Source organism: Muscardinus avellanarius (assembly GCF_963383645.1).
Source record: "Muscardinus avellanarius genome assembly, chromosome: 9".
In the NCBI taxonomy this organism is placed as follows: Eukaryota; Metazoa; Chordata; class Mammalia; order Rodentia; family Gliridae; genus Muscardinus; species Muscardinus avellanarius.
This window is the reverse complement of record NC_137795.1, coordinates 28,012,514-28,029,622: the sequence shown is the minus strand read 5'-3', so window position 1 is coordinate 28,029,622 and position 17,109 is coordinate 28,012,514. Positions and strand designations below refer to the sequence as shown.

Below are 17,109 nucleotides of genomic sequence, written 5' to 3'. Positions count from 1 at the left end.
GTCTTCAGGATTTCTGACCGGCAGCCGGCTCTTCAGTGCCATTTATGTGAACTGTACAGGAGTGATGACTACTCTTTTTTTGTAAATATTATTGTAAAACAGAGCTGGGGGTGTTGCTCAGAGGCCTAGTACCTGCCCACCGTATGCAAGGCCCTGGATTTGGTCCCAGCACCACAAAGATACATATATCTTATATATTGTATATGTAATATACTATATATATATATATATATATATATATATATATATATATATATATATATACACACACATATTGTAAAATATATTCCATGACTTAGGGAGGTTGGGTTTTTTCATAAGTTTAATGACATTTTAGGGACATGATAAAACAACTCAGCTCTGTAACCTTTCATTGTTGTGATTCTCATAAATGTCTTAGGTGACCCTTAGGGTAGACACACTGTGTCCCAAGGGTGGGGAGAAGCCACAGTTCATCAGAATCTGACCCAGGCTAATGGAAGGAGAGGCTGGCTGGGCACTTTCTGGCTTTCCATAGAAGTATATGCATAAAACCATGTCGTCCCAGCCTAAAGATCAGGTTCCAAGATAACTGATCCCATCTCATTGAACAGGCATGAGCCCCTGACAGAAGATTAACAGGTCTCTGCGTTTTTATAGTGTGCATGCTTGTTATACTCAGAAAACAATACAATAAATCTAATAAATAGGTGTGAGTACTCAATGAAGAATGATAGTAATTTGTTGATTTCGTGGACATTTATTTAGTGATTTTTATATATGAGACATGGTGCTAGGTACCTGACCCAGCACTCAGAGAGTTGATACTCTTGTGTGTATATCTGATTTTCTGCACACTCTAGTGCACACATTTGGAATCATTGTTACGATTTTCTAAAGGAGACTCCCAGTTGTCTTATCTGTTTCTCTGAACGATGATACATATGGAAGCCTATGGAAGAGCTCCAAACTAGGACCTGTGATCCTAGTTTTTGGGAGGCTGAGGTAGGAGGATCGCAGGTTCACAGACAGCCTCGGCAACTTAGCAAGACTCTCCACAACTTGGTGAGACCCTGTTTCAAAATAAAAAATAAACTGGGTGTAATGGTGCACGCCTGTAATTCCAGCTGAGACAGGAGGATTGCAGGTTTGCAGCCAGCCTCATCAACTTAGTGAGGCTGTCAGCAACTTAGTGAGACCTGTTTCAAAATAAAATAAAATAAAATAAATAATAAAATAAAAAAGGGAGGGCACCTAGCACTGTGTGAATGATCCACATAAAAATAAAAATAAATGAAAAAAATAAAATAAAATAGGGCTGGGGGTGTAGCTCAGAGGTAGAATGTCCCTGGGTTCAATCCCCAGCACCGCAAAATAAAATAAAAATAAGTAAAAAATAAAATAGGACTGAGGGTGTGTCTCAGAGGTAAAATGCCCCTGGGTTTAATCCCCAGTCCCCACCCACCACGCATTTACAATACGGAAACTTGGTCAGTGAGGACTTTACCTTCATTTGTAATAGAAACCCTCTGCCATATTTTAGACATCACATTCTTTTTCTCTCCTTCCTGAAAAATAAATTGTGGGAAAAGACAAGGCCTTGGTATTGTAATTATTTTTTCAAGGTATCATTTGTCTTTAAATTTCATTTAGTTTTCAATAGGTATAATGCACCCCTTAAGAGCATTGATAATATCATAAATATTTTCTTTTTTTATTTTTTGCAGTACTGGGGATTAACTCAGAGGCATTCTACCTCCAAGCTACTCCCCCAGCCCTATTTTTATTATTTTGAAACAGGGTCTCACTAAGTTTGCTGAGGGTTTCACTAAGTTGCTGAGGCTGGCCTTGAATCTGTGATCCTCCTAACTTGGCCAGACTCCCAAGTACTGGGATTACAGGTATGTTCCTGTAATCAAGCCTGGCTCAAATCAATTTTTTTTTTTTTTTTTTTTTTTTTTTTTTTGCGGGTCTGGAGATGGAACCCAGAGGCATTTGACCTCCAAGCTACACCTATGCCCAATTTTTTATTCTTTATTTTGAAACAGGGTCTCACTAAGTTGCAGAGGGCCTCACTAAGTAGCTGAGGCTGTCCGTGAACCACGATCCTCCCATCTCAGCCTCCCAAATGCTGGGATTACAGGCGTGCACCACCACGCCCGGCTCTCAAACTTTTTAAAAACTTTTTTATTGGTGCATTGTAGTCATCCATCTTAATGGGATACAAGATGGCAGAGACAAAGCTTGAGTCTTGCTATGTAATTTTGGTCGTTTAAACCTGTATGATTGCTCTCAGCTGTGGCGATTGCATAGTAAGTGGGAGACATTTTGATTAGTGGGCTGACATCATGCTATTTGTGGGAAGTCACACAGAGAATGAGAACTGGCTGAACTAAAATGCCATTGAAGGCATCTGCGTTCCAAAGAGCCTATGGGAGAGCTCCGAAGCAAATTTCACCCCATCTTGAGGCCAAAGGCATTCAGCTATAGACTGGGGAGCACTCGCCCTGCAGGTCAAGCGGAGACTGGAGGGATAGCGAGGTCAGAGGTTAACGCTGTCAATGCATCGCCCTCCCACTAGCCTGGAATCTAAGCTCCATAACAGCAACCTTTGTCTCTCCAGTCGCCATGTTGTGCTCTCCTAGACCAGAGCCTGGGGCATACCGGTGCTCAATGAAGGGCAGCTGAGTGACCAAAATCAATCTGCAGGGGTGAGTCCTTGGGTTTTTAGGCATGGATTCCAGCAGCTGAGACCATTCCTTAAAGAAATGTTAAACTTCCCACCAGAAGTTCCTCCAGGAAGAAGTCTGTCTCTTCCGGTCCGCCCTCTGCCTGCCGCTTGGGTTTCGTGTTATGGTACATTTCAGGGCTGCTGAGCTCACTGAATGCTCTGCACTCTACGCTGTTGCAGAATTGAATATTCAAGAACAACCAGTGCTTGTGAGTCAGAGGATCTCAGATGCAGACATTTATAAAAGGTCCTATGCACTAAACTATTACCAGAATAATTTATCACGTACACATTCAACTTTTTTTGGACGTTCTGATTCTCAGCAAACATTAATCAAGTCATTCCACTATCTCTTGTTACTTACCCCAGTTACAGACCTGATTCATCAGACGTTGAATGGCTGTCGCCAGAGGGACGTGAGCACCCCGCAACCCACTGTTCTGCCCTCTCTGCTGCTGTTTGTTGGGTTGAGATTGAGGGAGGTTTGATGAGATTTGGACCCGCTCCTCAGTGACAGGATATTTGCTGTTTTCTGCTGTGCCTACGGATACGAGAAGGAAAGACTGAATCATAGGCCGGCTAGTTCTCAGGTCATTGGACCAGCAGAATCAGGACTACTGGGAACTTGTTAGAAGTCCAAATTATGGCCGGGAGTGGTGGCGCACGCTTGTAATCCCAGCATTTGGAAGGCTGGGACAGGGGGATCACAGGTTCTTGGCCAGCCTCAGCTACTTAGTGAGGCCCTCTGCAACTTAGTGAGACCCTGTTTCCAAATAAAAGAATGAAATAGGGCCAGAGGTGCAGCTCAGAGGTAGAGTGCCCCTGGGTTCCATCCCTAGTAACACACACACACACACACACACACACACACACACACACACACACTTCAAATTATGCCGGATATACGGTTATAATCCCAGTACTTGGGAGGCTGAGACAGAAGGATCGCAGGTTCAAAGCCAGACAGCAATTTAGCAAGACTTTGTTTTCAATTAAAAATAGGAATGGGGGTGTAGCTTGAAGGTATTATAGAATGCCTCTGGGTTCAATTCCCAAATTCCCAGTACCACAAGAGAGCGAGAAAAAGAAATCCAAATTATGGTGTCCCACAAAACAGTACCGAGTTAGAAAGTCTGGGAGTGGGCTCAGCAATCTGTGTTTCACCCCATCTCCAGGTGATTCTGCTTCAACTTGAAACTACTTTTCTATTTCAGGTTCTCATAGTCTGATATCTCTCTCTCTCTCTCTCTCTCTCTCTCTCTCTCTCTCTCTCTCTCTCTCCCCCCTCTCCCTCTCCCCCTCTCCCTCTCCCCCTCTCCCTCTCCCCCTCTCCCTCTCCCCCCACCCCTCTTCAGTACTAGAGATGGAACCCAGGGGCATTCTACCTCCAAGCTACACCCCCAGCCATATTTTTTTATTCTTTATTTTGAAACAGGGTCTCACTGAGTTGCAGAGGGCCTCACTAAGTAGCTGAGGCTGTTCATGAACTGCGATCCTCCATCTCTGCCTCCCAAATGCTGGGATTACAAGTGTGTGCCACCATGCCTGGCCTTCATAGTCTGATTTCTTGCTCACCACAAAAATGATAAAACCTCCCCATTCCTCCCCCTCCCCCTCCCCTCCCCTCCCCTCCCCCCTCCTCCTCTTCTTCTTCTTCTTCTTCATCTTCTTCTTCTTCTGTGTGGTATTGGGGATGAAACCCAGGGGCATTCTACCTCTGATCTATACGCCCCAACTCTATTTTTTATTCTTTATTTTGAAACAGGGTCTCACAAGTTGAAGGCTTCACTAAGTAGCTGAAGCTGGCCTCGAACCTGTGATCCTCCTGTCTCAGCCTCCCAAATGCTGGTATTACAAGTATGCGCCACCACGCCTGGCTCCTAGTCCTTCTGACCCCAGGCTTTACACAGAGTATGTACTACTGGGCCACATGCAAACTGCTTTCTGCTCCACTCATTCTTGCAGATGGATTTGCAGCCGCCACCTGAAGTAAGTCAGGGAGGAGCTGCATACCCACCAGGCCCATGGGAAGGCTCTCTTTCCTCTCCTGTGAGAGGAAAGGCTCGGGAAAGGTCAAATAATTTCCCCAGGGCCATTCAACTTTAAGTGGCAGAGCTGGGTTCAGATCCAAGTCTTTTGTTTTATGTCCTTGCCCAGGGCTTCTTCAGTTTCTCTGCTCTGCAGCAGGGGTTCTGACATTTGGGTCAGGTAATTTGTCCCTGTGGGCTTGTCCTGTAGACTGCAGGCTGTTTATCAGCATCTCTTGACCTGTAGTTGTAGCAACGACAAATGTCTCCAAATATCATCAAATGTCCCCTGGGCGGAGAGCAGTCACCCTGGCTGAGAACCACTGCCCGGCAGCCTTCGCAGCTGAGAACCCGCCAGCGACCGCTCAGCACAGTTGGCCTCCTCTGAGGGCAACCGCAAAATGGAAGATTTCCATTGGCCATTGTGCCATCGAAGAAGCAAAGGATCTAGAGAAAACATTGTTCTCCACAATACCTTAGCCATTTTTTTAAGAAAATGAACATTAATTCTGTAATATCATTTGGTATCCAGGGTGCATTCAGATTTCTCCAGTTGTCCCCAGTGTGTGTGTGTGTGTGTGTGTGTGTGTGTGTGTGTGTGTGTTACTGGAGATTGATCCCAGGGGCATTCTGCCTCTGAACTACACTCCCAGCCCAATTTATTTTATTTATTTATTGCAGTGCTGGGGATTGGACATTCTAGTTCCAAGCTACACACCCAGCCCTATTTTTTCTTTTGAAAAAAATAATTTTGAAACAGGGTCTCATTAAGTCGCAGAGGGCCTCACTAAGTAGCTGAGGTTGGCCATAAACCTGCATACTGGGATTACAAGTGTGTGTCACTACGCCGGGCTTTTATTTTTTATTTTGAAACAAGATCTCATTAAGTTATGCAGGGCATAAGTAGCTGAGACTAGTAGTGAACTTGCGATCCTCCTGTCTCAGCCTCCCAAATACTGGGTTTACAAGCTTGTGTCGTCACACCCGTGTCCCAAAATATCTTTCATAGCTGCTTCTTTTCTGGGCTAGGATCCAGTCTAGGTTGCCTGTGGTTGCTGTCTGCTTAGGCTCTATTACTGTAGAACAGGCGAAGTATGTCCCGTGGCTGGATGTGACCTGCCACCGGTTTTGTAAGTTTTTGCTGGAACTCAGCCATGCTTTTTTGTTTATATAAAGTCTCTGGTTGTGTTGATGCCAAACTGGTCAACTTGGGTAACTGGTCCACAAAACTTAAAATGCTTACCTCTTGGCTTTTTACAGAAGAAGTTTGCTGACCCATGAACTAGAATTTTGCTCCTTGTCTTTATTTTTAATATGATACTAGACTGTTCAAAAAGTCCGAGACACTTGCTCCTAGAAGATCTCTTCCTCACCAGGCATGGTGGTGCTCACCTGTAACCCCAGTCACTGGGAGGCTGCGACGGGAGCATCGCAGAACAAGGAGTGAAAAGCAAACACTGAGAAACAATTCACGCCGATGGGAGTGAAATGAAGATGATGGCTGGAACTGGAGGGCAAAGGGGACCGAACTTGACCTGTCATATTTTTCATATTTTCTTTTTCTTTTTTTAACAGTAAAGAGGATGGAACCCAGGGGCATTCTCCCTCTGAGCTACACCCCCAGCCCTATTTTTTATTTTGAAACAGGGTCTCACTGAGTCACAAAGGGACTCACTAATTCGCTGAGGCTGTCCTCAAATAGCAATCCTCCTGTCTCAGCCTCCCTAATGCTGGAATTACAAGTGTGTGCCAACACACTTGGCTCTTATTTTTCATATTTTCAAAAATAACTTTAAGCAACTGTAAATATTTAGGGTAGCACACAAGGTTGCTTATATTCGTTTCTGTGTTTGTGTGTATGTGTATAGGGAGGTACTGGTGATTCCCTGTTTTAAGTTTTTCTTTTGGAACAGCATCTAAATTGCTGACAGTCTCACTAAGTTGCTGAGGCTGGCCTTGAACTTGTGATCCTCCTGTCTCAGCCTCCCAAGTACTGGGATTACAGGAGTGTGCCACCATGCCAGAATGTGTTTTATAAACACTTCCCACAAATTAGTGCTTAGAGTACTTTTAAATAGACTGAACAATGTACCTGACATTTTTCGAGTACCTACTATGCGCTCTACAGTGTTCTGGGCACTGAGAATATTTGTCTCCACTTACTATCCTCTCCAGGAAGTCTCCCTTTCAGGAAGTCCCTTCTTTTCAGAGACTTGGCTGCTGGTCGCAGCATGGCCACTGTGCGCCCCTATTCCTTACTCCCACAGAAGAGGGCCCACAGTGCTGCCACTGATGGAAACTCCTCCATCCAAAGGGTGTATGTGGAGGGCTCACCTAAGAACAGTTTCCAAATAGTCATTAACATCTCTGCCTCCCACCTCCCACTAGTCCAAGATAATGGATTTCCCTCGTGGTATTTCTTTTTTTTAAATTTATTTATTTATTTATTTATTTATTTATTTACTTATTTTTGCAGTACTGGGGATGAAACTCAGGGGCATTCTACTCCCGAGCTACAACCTCAGCAGCCCTATTTTTTTATTCTTTATTTTGAATCAGAGTCTCGCTAAGTTGCAGAGGGTCTCACTAAGTACCTGAGGCTGGCCGCAAACCTGCGATCCTCCTGTCAGCCTCCCAAGTACTGGGATTGCAAGTGTGCGACACCACGCCTGGCTCCCTCGTGGGATTCAAATTTTCAAATGAATCTTGAGTATTTTTTTGGAAATGGAAGAGGGTAAGAATTTTTCTGAATGGGATTGGGTAAAAAGAACTCTACCACTGAGCTAGATCTCCAGGCCCCCACCTCACCCCGCCAAATTTTAGTATAATCAGCAACGGCAGCTTCTGTAAGTCAGAAGCTGTTTTAGACGACGTGGAGGTAACACTAAAACCAAAAATGTCTTACTTTATTAAGGTTTGCATTGAATAGATTGAAAGAGAGAATGGGAGAGAAGACCCTAGGTCAGCTGTCCATAACAGACACACACCCTTATCAAATTTACGCTCAAATCCGCCAGCCACTGGGGTCTCCACCGGCCGGCCACTGGCCCGGCCTCCGGGCTCTGGCCCCGCCCACGTGTCGACGTAGACGTTCCTGGTGGGCTCCGTGGAACCCCGCCCAGGCGCGAGGCTCCACCCACGGCCCGGCCTCCGGGCTCTGGCCCCGCCCACATCTTGACGTAGACGTTCCTGGTGGGCTCCGTGGAACCCCGCCCAGGCTACAGGTTCCGCCCCGGCCCGGCCTCCGTGGCATGGCCACGCCCACATATCTGACGTAGACGTTTCTGGCCCGTTCCGTGAAACCCCGCCCAGGCTCGAGGCTCCACCCACATTCCAGCTGCTGGGGTCTGGCTCCGCCCACGTATCTGACGTAAAAGTTCCTGGCCCACTCCGTGGAACCCAGTCGCCGCCGTCGGCGCGCGGGGCTGGCGATGGCGCTGGGCGGCTGGGTGGCTCGGCGCCTGGGGCGGGCTCTGTTGCGCGGGGCTCTCTCCAGGGCAGCAGGACCCTTGGCTGCTGCGGGGCCCCGGTTTCAGCTGCCGGCCGGAGGGCGGCCTGCCACGGGGCCAGAGCTCTACCGGGCCTGCCGGACCTCGGACCTTGTGCGCGGCCTGCACGGCGGGCCTCAGACCGAGGAGCGGATCGCCGGCGAGGGGCGCCCGGAGTCGGGCGTTGCAGGTACGAGGGTGGAGGAGAGCGGAGGCGACCCCCTTTGGGTAGTTGCGGGCCCTTCTTGACGGAGGAGCGCCTCGTTTCCCCAGGAACTCCAGCCTTATTTCTGTTATGGGTCAGAAAACTACAGACCCAGAGCTGGAAGGAACTTCAGAGGTTGCTCTTTGACAGAGAAGAAATTGCTGCCAGGGGAGGAGACATCGTCTTCAAAACCCCAGCCGCCTGCTTAGCCACACCGGACCCTTGGCAGCAAAATCACACTGTCCTCACCCATCTTCTCACTCTACCCAGGGTCCTAGGAAAAGGATTTGTTGGGAGTGTTGGGGCGTGAGGATTCTTAGGAAGAGGGGTTAGGACTAAAGGATGCGTTAGTCTAATAAGAGATGGGCCGGGTTAAGATCCTCTATTAATTGCAGACGTGTCTAGAAACTTAATAGGATTCCGGGTGTGGTGGTAGTGCATGACTGTAATCCCAGTACTTGGGAGGCAGAGACAGGAGAATCGCAGATTTGCCTCCAGCCTCAGCAACTTGTGAGGCTCTCCGCAACTTTGTGGGACCCTGTTTCAAAATAAAGAATAAAAAAGAGGCCTGGGGGTGTAGCTTGGAGGTAGAATGCCTCTGGGTTCGATCCCCAGTTCTGCAAAACAGAAATAATAAACAGATCATATCTGAGAAATTACCACTAGGTGTTTTGGAGTCAGCTTTAGAATTTAGGAGAGCTATAAAATTACAGACTTTAATACTGAAGAGCCGAGTATCTAAATCTTCACATAAAATATTTATAGATAACAATTGTTAATAACCCAGATTGCAATCTGGCGAGGTGTTGCACACCTGTAATCCTAGCACTTGGTAGGCTGAGATGGGAGGATCAAATGTTAGAGGCCAATCTCAGCAGCTTGGCAAGGCCCTCTGCATCTTGGTGAGGGACCCTGTTTCAAAATAAAAAATAAGTCTGGGAGTATAGCTCAGAGTTAGAATGTCCCTGGATTCAATCCCCAGGACCACAAAAACAAAACAAACAAAAAAAAACCAAAACCAAATAAAAATCCCAATTGGTGTAACATTTAATCACAATCAGGTGTGATAGTGTATGCCCATAATCTCAGTACTTAAGAGGCTGAGACAGGAGGATTGTAGGTTCAAGGCCAGCCCCAGCAATTTAGTAATACCTGTTTCAAAATAAAAAAGGACTCGGGGTATAGCTTGGAGGTAGAATGCCACTGAGTTCAATCCCCAGTTTAAAAAAAAAAAATAGCCGGGTGTGGTGGCACACGTTTGTAATCTCTCGGCCTCGGGGTGGGAGGCCGAGAGAGGAGGATTGCAGTTTGAGACCAGCCTCAGCTGCTTAGGCTCTTTGCAACTCAGTGAGACCCTGTTTCAAAATAAAGAATAAAAAATAGGGCAGGGGGTGTAGCTCAGAGCATCCCCAGGCCTGGAAAAAAAAATTAAAGCACATAAGAATCACTTAAAATTTGAATGCTGGCGTGGTGGCGCACGCTTGTAATCCCAGCATTCAGGAGGCTGAGACAGTAGGATCGCAGTTCGCAGACAGCCTCAGCTACTTAGTGAGACCCTCCGCAACTTAGACCCTGTTTCAAAATAAAGAATAAAAAAATAGGGCAGAGGGTGTAGCTTGGAGGTAGAATGCCCCTGGGTTTCATCTTCGGTAGTGACCAAAAAAAAAAAGAAAAAAAGAAAAATTTGAGCTCTTATTAATTCATCTCACTTGAAGGCTGTGACCCAGATACTACTTAAGAGCCCTTCCAGTTCACAATTCTAGTTGTTGTCCTTTATGGCTGGGATTCAGTTCATCCTGGCTATGCCCCAAACTACTCTTTTTCTTTGTATGCATTTCTGGTTTGAGATGTATTTATTTTAGTACTTGTGAAAAAAATCATTTGTTACTGATATGTGGTTCTACTTGCATGCGGTAAAAAAGGAAATACAGTGATTCTGTGCAATCTGATACTCTGAACATAGAAGCTGAACAGTGCAACCTAAAACCACTGCCTAGGTTTAGGTTCCAGGAGTCTGGGCCCTGCTATCTTTCAGAACACTTTGAATCGAAGCATCTTCATGGAGGAGCAGCTTTACTGTCTTCTCTGGGAGACATCTGCATCCTTGGGCGCATATAGGCCTATCTCCTACTTGGCCATCTGACACAAATATTTGTGCATTTCAGATCATGTGGTTCCCAGGTTTGACATCGATATGCTGGTTTCACTTCTGAGGCAAGAAAATGCAAGAGACATTTGTGTGATCAAGGTTCCTCCAGAAATGCGATATACAGATTACTTTGTGATTGGTAGTGGAACTTCCACCCGGCACCTACACGCCATGGCCTATTACATTGTGAAAATGGTAGGATGTTTTCTCTTTTTGGACCATTAACTGAGTGGAATTAACATCAGTGCATCAGGCTGAGGAGCAACACTTAGTAAACTGTTATGTGAGCTTATATAAAAAGCTCAAATTTTCAGAATTTGCTTGTGTTCCTTATATTCTGTAATAGTTAAAGGTCTGAGAACAAGTATCTGGGTTTGTTGACTTAGGATATTTCCAGTTGTTGTCTCGTGGCTACAAAGAAAAAAGTTAAGAATAACCGAGGCAAGCTAAAGCCAGTATAGGCCAGGAGGATTTCTAGAACAGCACTGTATTAATACCAGTAGCCACATGTGGCTGTGTGATTCTAAATTAGACTTACAGATTCAGTTCCTTAGTTTTACTAACCACACTTTAGGTGCACACTAGCCACATGTGGCTGATTGCTACCATATTGGAGTGCCATAAAACATTTCCATAATTGCAAAAAGTTGGCTTAGAGCTTGATATAGTTGTTTGAGCATGCCTAGTGTTCTCAAGCACTGTGCTCAGTATTGGGGAAGTAAAAATGAAATAGAGTCTTTTTACTCAGTGAATTCACAGGTCTAGTAGAGGAAAAGGAAAGGGGTTCATTTTCTAGTTGGACTGAGTATGAATCAGAATGAGAAGAAAACAGTTTAAGCTAGATTTCCTAAGATAATCGGTAGGCCAATACTGTAAGGAAGGTTTTGAACTCTAAAAAAATTATTTTAAGTATATCGATGCTTTCCCCTTACTTTATGTAACACTAAGAAATTTTAAATACAAAGTGTAGAAACTAATATAAACTCTTAAGAAAATCTTACTAAAATAATTATTAAAAATAATTATAAAATCATGAAACTGTTTTAGAAATTTAAAATGTAAAATATGGCTGACTTTAAATTAAAAACAAAGCAAAAGACCCGGGCATGGTGGCGCATGCTTGTAATCCCAGCATTCGGGAGGCTGAGACTGGAAGATCGTGGTTCAAGGACAGCTTTAGCTACTTAGGCCCTCTGCAACTTAGTGAGACCCTGTTTCAAATTAAAGAATAAAAAACAGGACAGGGGATATAGCTTGGAGGTAGAATGCCTCTGTTCCATCCCCAGACCCACCAAAAAAAAAAAAAAAAAGCAAAAGAAAACTGGAAAATCCACCAATATGTGGAAATCACACAGTATACTCTTAACTGATGGGTCAAAAAGAAATCATAGTAATGAGCATTAAACCTAGGGGCAGTCTACCTCCAAGCTACACCCCCAGCCCTATTTTTTATTTATTTTTTGGTGGTGCTGGGGGTGGAAACAGGGTCTCACTAAGTTGCTGAGATCCTCACTAAGTAGCTGAGGCTGGCTTCGAACCTGTGCGATCCTCCTGTCTCAGCCTCTGAAGCACTGGGATTACAAGAGTGGGCGCCACCATGCCAGGCCCTATTTTTAAATTCAAAACACGGTCTCATTAAGTTGCAAAGGGCCTAAGTACCCGAGGCTGGCCATGAACCTCCACTCCTCCTGTCTCAGCCTCCCAAGTACTGTACTACCACACCTGGCTCATAGCATTCTTTTTTTTTTTTGCGGGTTTGGGGATGGAACCCAGGGGCATTTGACCTCTGACCTCTGAGCTACACCATCTGCCCTAATTTTTACTCTTTATTTTGAAACAGGGTCTCACTAAGTTGTGGAGTGCCTCACTAAGTAGCTGAGGCTGTCCATGAACCGAGATCCCCTGGTCTCAGCCTCCCGAATGCTGGGATTAAGCATGTGCCACCACGCCCGGCTTGACTCAGGGCATTCTTAAAATCCTTTTATTTTTCTTAAATTGGTAGTAATGTCCCCTCTTCCACTTCTTAGTGAATCTTTTTCTTAAGTCACTCTAGAGAAAGATTTGTTTACTTTTTTTTTAAGAACCAGATCTTGGTTTCACTGATTTTCTATTTTTTTCCTAATTATTGTTCCCTTCTGACATCGTGTGTGTGTGTGTGTGTGTGTGTGTGTGTGTGTGTGTGTGTGTGTGTGTGTGTGTTACTGGGGATGGAACCCAGTGGCCTTCTACCTCTGGGATATACTCCCAGATTTATTTTATATTTTTTATTTGGAAACAGGGTCTCTTAAGCCAGCTGAGGCTGGGTTCGAACCTGCGCGATCCTCCTGTCTCATCCTCCTAGGTGTGGGGATTACAAGTGTGCGCCACCCAGGCCTTCTGACATCTTTTGACTTTTCTAGTTCTTTTAGTATAAAATTAGGTTTTTTAATGTATTTTATTTCTAATTATGTATTTAGCAATTCTTTTTTGTGCATTCCAGAAATTTTGGTATGTTAATTTTCATGTGTCTCAAGGTTTTATTTTCCAGTGTGATTTCTTTTTGACCCATTGGTTAAGAGTGTGATTTCCACATATTGGTAGATCTTCCAGTTATCTTTCTGTTGCTTTCTAGTTTCATTCCATTATTGTAATAAGATACATTATTTAATTTCTTTCCAATTAAAGCACATTTTGCAGCCTCATATATGACTGATCCTAGAGAATATTCTTGTGCACTTGAAGAAAATGTGATCTGCTCTTGTGGTGGAATGTTTTATTACTGTCTGTCGGGTCCATTTGGGCTGTAGTGGATCTGTTTCCTTACTCATCTGTTTCCCTATTCTATCCACTATCAAATGTGAGGTATCAAAACCTGTAATTGTTAAGCCAGGCGTGGTGGCGCATGCTAGTAATCCCCGCGCTTGGGAGGCTGAGACAGGAGGATCGCGCAGGTTCGAAGCCAGCCTCAGCTACTTAATGAGACCCTGTATCCAAATAAAATATAAAGTAGGTCTGGGAGTGTAGCCGGAGGTCGAAAAGCCCCTGGCTCCACCTCCGGTACCACAAAAAGACCTCCAAACACCTGTAATTGTTATGCTATCAGTTTTCCCCCTCAGTTGTCAGTATGCTCCACATATTTAGGAGCTATGATGTGGTCTTATAAATTGGCCTCAAAATGTCTTTTAAGTCTCTTGTAAGAGGTTTTTATTGTTTTTGTTTTTCTAGTGTGTGTGGTTCTTATTTTGAAACAGGGTCTAAGTTGATCAGTCTCACTACTTGCTGAGGCTGTCCTCAAAACTGTGATCCTCCTGTCTTAGCCTCCCAAGTACTGGGATTATAAGTGTGTGCTACCACACCAGGCTTTTTAACTTAGAATCTACTGGTGTTAACAAAAGCTAAGAACCAAGACCATTCATAGCTGTTTGGAACAGGCACACTGGGATGATGAAGTCCCATAAACATATCCTGAAGCTAAAGGAGATGAAATTAGTAGCACTGAGAAGCTGGATCGGACACTGAGTGGAGACTTTTCTGCCTCAGAGGCACCTTGTTGAATGAGTAGGGAACCCCTCTTAGGTTTTGGAGAGGCATAAGAGAGGATGGGATTTGGAGCGGGGAGGATGTATTTCCCTCAAGTTATTTATCTTGCTTTTTTTTTTTTTGATATGTTACTGGAGATTGAACTCAGGGCATTTTATCTCTGAACTACACTCCCAGCCCTTTTTGTTTTGAAATAGGGTCTTACTAGGTTGCCGATAGTTTCAGTAAGTTGCTGAGGTGGGTCTCAAATCTGCACTTTTCCTGTTTCAGCCTCCCAAGTACTGGGATTACAGGCAGGTACCACCACACCTGGCCAGTCCCACTCACCTTTTAAAAAAAATTTCATTTTAGCTGGACTTGTAATCCCAGCACTTGGGAGGCTGAGACAGGAGGATTGTACAGATTCGAAGCCAGCTTTAGCCACTTAGTGAGGCTCTTGGCAACTTAGTGAGAGCCTGTTTCCAATTATAAAATAGGTCTGGGGGGATAGCCCCGAGATAGAAAGCCTCTGGGTTCTACCCCCAGTACTAAAAATTACATTTTACTATGAGAGTCTTGCTAATTTTCCCAGGCTGGCCTCAAACTTGACCTCCTCCTGCCTCATTTTCCCACGTGCTGGGTTAAAGGTATTTGCCACTGTGCCCAGTATCCCCCCATGTAATCATTGGGCAAAGCGTAGCTCTGAGGAATGAGTGAGCAAGAGCAGGCTTGCTGTATCTTTGTGTGTGTGTGTGTGTGTGTGTGTGTGTGTGTGTGTGTGTGTGTGGTACTGGGGATGGAGCCCAGGGTCACTCCAAGTTAGAGCCCCAGCCCTACTTATTCTTAATTTTGAAAAAGGGTCTAAGTTGCAGAGGTCCTCACTAGCTGAGGCTGTCCACGAACCTGCAATCCTCCTGTCTCAGCCTCCCAAGTGCTGGGATTACAAGTGTGCACCACTGTGCCCAGCTCCCGTATCTCTTTTTAATATGTATGGTCTGATCCCCTTTTTTTCTTTTTCAGTATAAACACCTGAAATGTAAAAGTGACCCTTATGTTAAGATCGAAGGGAAGGACACCGATGACTGGCTATGTGTTGATTTTGGTAAGTTTTTTGGGCATGTTTTTCGGATAGATATTGATATTAGTATGTTGCCATGTTACATATTTGAAATGTGTCAAGTGTCAGAAGTTCTTTTTAACTGTGATTAAATGGTCTTTACATATGAAACGCCTTCACCTGACCAAAGTTCTCTAGAGATGACACATTCCTGGAGGAAGACACGTATGTGGTGTAATTGTAACTAGCCACAGGTGTGACAAGTGGATAAGATATGATAGTGGGGGAAATCCTTTAGTTGTAGTCAAGGAAGGCTGTGGGGTGGTGTGCATGTGACCTTGACCATGCGCAATCCAAATAAGGTGCAAGATTAGCATTTTGAAAAGATGCAAGTTTAGTTATTGATATTCAAAACATCTCCCAACAAGGTATTCCAAAGGGAAAAACAGTAACTATTTCAAGAATTGAGAGGTCTGAAATTTTATCATACTTACAAGAAAATTTGTAAGTTGTCCTTTGAGCTTCACAGACACTGGTAGAAGACAGACTCTTCAGGAGCTAAAGAAAAAGATATTACTTGAAGCATTCGCAATAAGCAGTACCACTAACTGTAGCGGTTCTCTGAGCTCCAGAACCAGTAGATCAACACAGGGTCCAGGTGGCACGTGTACACAATTATAAGAGGGATTCTTGAGATGAAGGTGCTTTACAGTTAGCGGGAGGTGGGCCTGCTTGGCTGTAACCTCGGGTTTCTCAGCTACTATTAATATTCTGGATCAGCTAATTTTATTGTGGGTCTGGGGGATATCTTGTACTTTGTAGGATATTTAACAGTATTCTCCCTCTCTCCCTCCCAATTGTGACAATCAAATATGTCCCTAGACATTGCCTGAAGTGCTCCTGACTGAGAACCACTTTTGAAGCAAAGCGGCCTTTTGTTCTGGAGGGGGACACTGTCTTTCAGATAAGACTACTTATGGACTGTATAAATAAGCTTGAATAGATAGTCCAGAACCAAAGGCAGTTAGTACTTTCTTTGCCCTAGGATGTGTAGAAATATAGAGAACCAGCCACTGGGGAGAAACCTTTCAGACTAGTTATTTAGTTAATATCCACCAGAAGTGTGAGATATCATGTACCTCCTGCATGACAGGTGCACTGGGAAAGGCATGGCATCATTTCTGTGCTAGTCTGTTTTTTGGGGATGGGATTTACAATTTCTCTTCTAAAGAGTTCCTAGGTGAGACTAATCTGAAAACCACTTTGATAACCACTGCTCTAGGTCTAGACTTGTATTAGCTGTGTAATAGGTTGTGAGAAAAAAAAAAAAAGCAAATGAATTTTCTTCATGTGAAACTTTTAATCTCTGTCTGATAGGGAGCATGGTGATTCATTTGATGCTCCCAGAAACCAGAGAAATCTATGAATTAGAGAAACTATGGACCCTGCGTTCGTATGATGACCAGTTGGCGCAGATAGCACCTGAGACGTTACCTGAAGACTTCATTCTTGGAATAGAAGATGACACTTTATTGCTGACTCCAGTGGAGTTAAAATGTGAATAAAATTAGATGAACTGCTTCAATCATTTCAATTTTGGATTGAGTCACTTCCTGGAAAACATATCTCTTAAGTCCCCCTCCCCCCATTTAGGTTGCTGCTGGAACAAGTCTTATCTACCTCACGATGACTGATGTGCAGGGATTATAGGTAAATGAGCTAAAACTTACACCAAATATCAATACATTCAAATCAAAACTTTAACATGCTGTCTTTATCCCTGAGATCCCAGCAGGATTCCATGGCGTTAGCACTGGTCCTTGTGCTTAACTTAAGCTGTGCTCAGATCTTTAATCTGTGTTTCTGGGGATTGAACCATGGGGCATTCTACCTCTGAGCTATACCCCCAGCACTATTTTATTCTTATTTGGAAATGGTCTCACTAGATTGATAAGAGTCTCACTACTTGTTGAGT

General features: G+C 44.3%; 1 protein-coding gene across 1 annotated transcript; it reads left to right on the top strand.

Moving 5' to 3' along the window:
• Positions 1-8,168: 8,168 nt before the first annotated feature.
• On the top strand, positions 8,169-16,699 carry MALSU1 (mitochondrial assembly of ribosomal large subunit 1; the record flags this gene model as incomplete). Its single annotated transcript, XM_080701172.1, has 4 exons — positions 8,169-8,415; positions 10,596-10,774; positions 15,098-15,179; positions 16,512-16,699. The coding sequence occupies 4 exons, from the start codon at positions 8,169-8,171 to the stop codon at positions 16,697-16,699; spliced, it is 696 nt and encodes a 231-aa protein (XP_080557298.1).
• Positions 16,700-17,109: the final 410 nt, after the last annotated feature.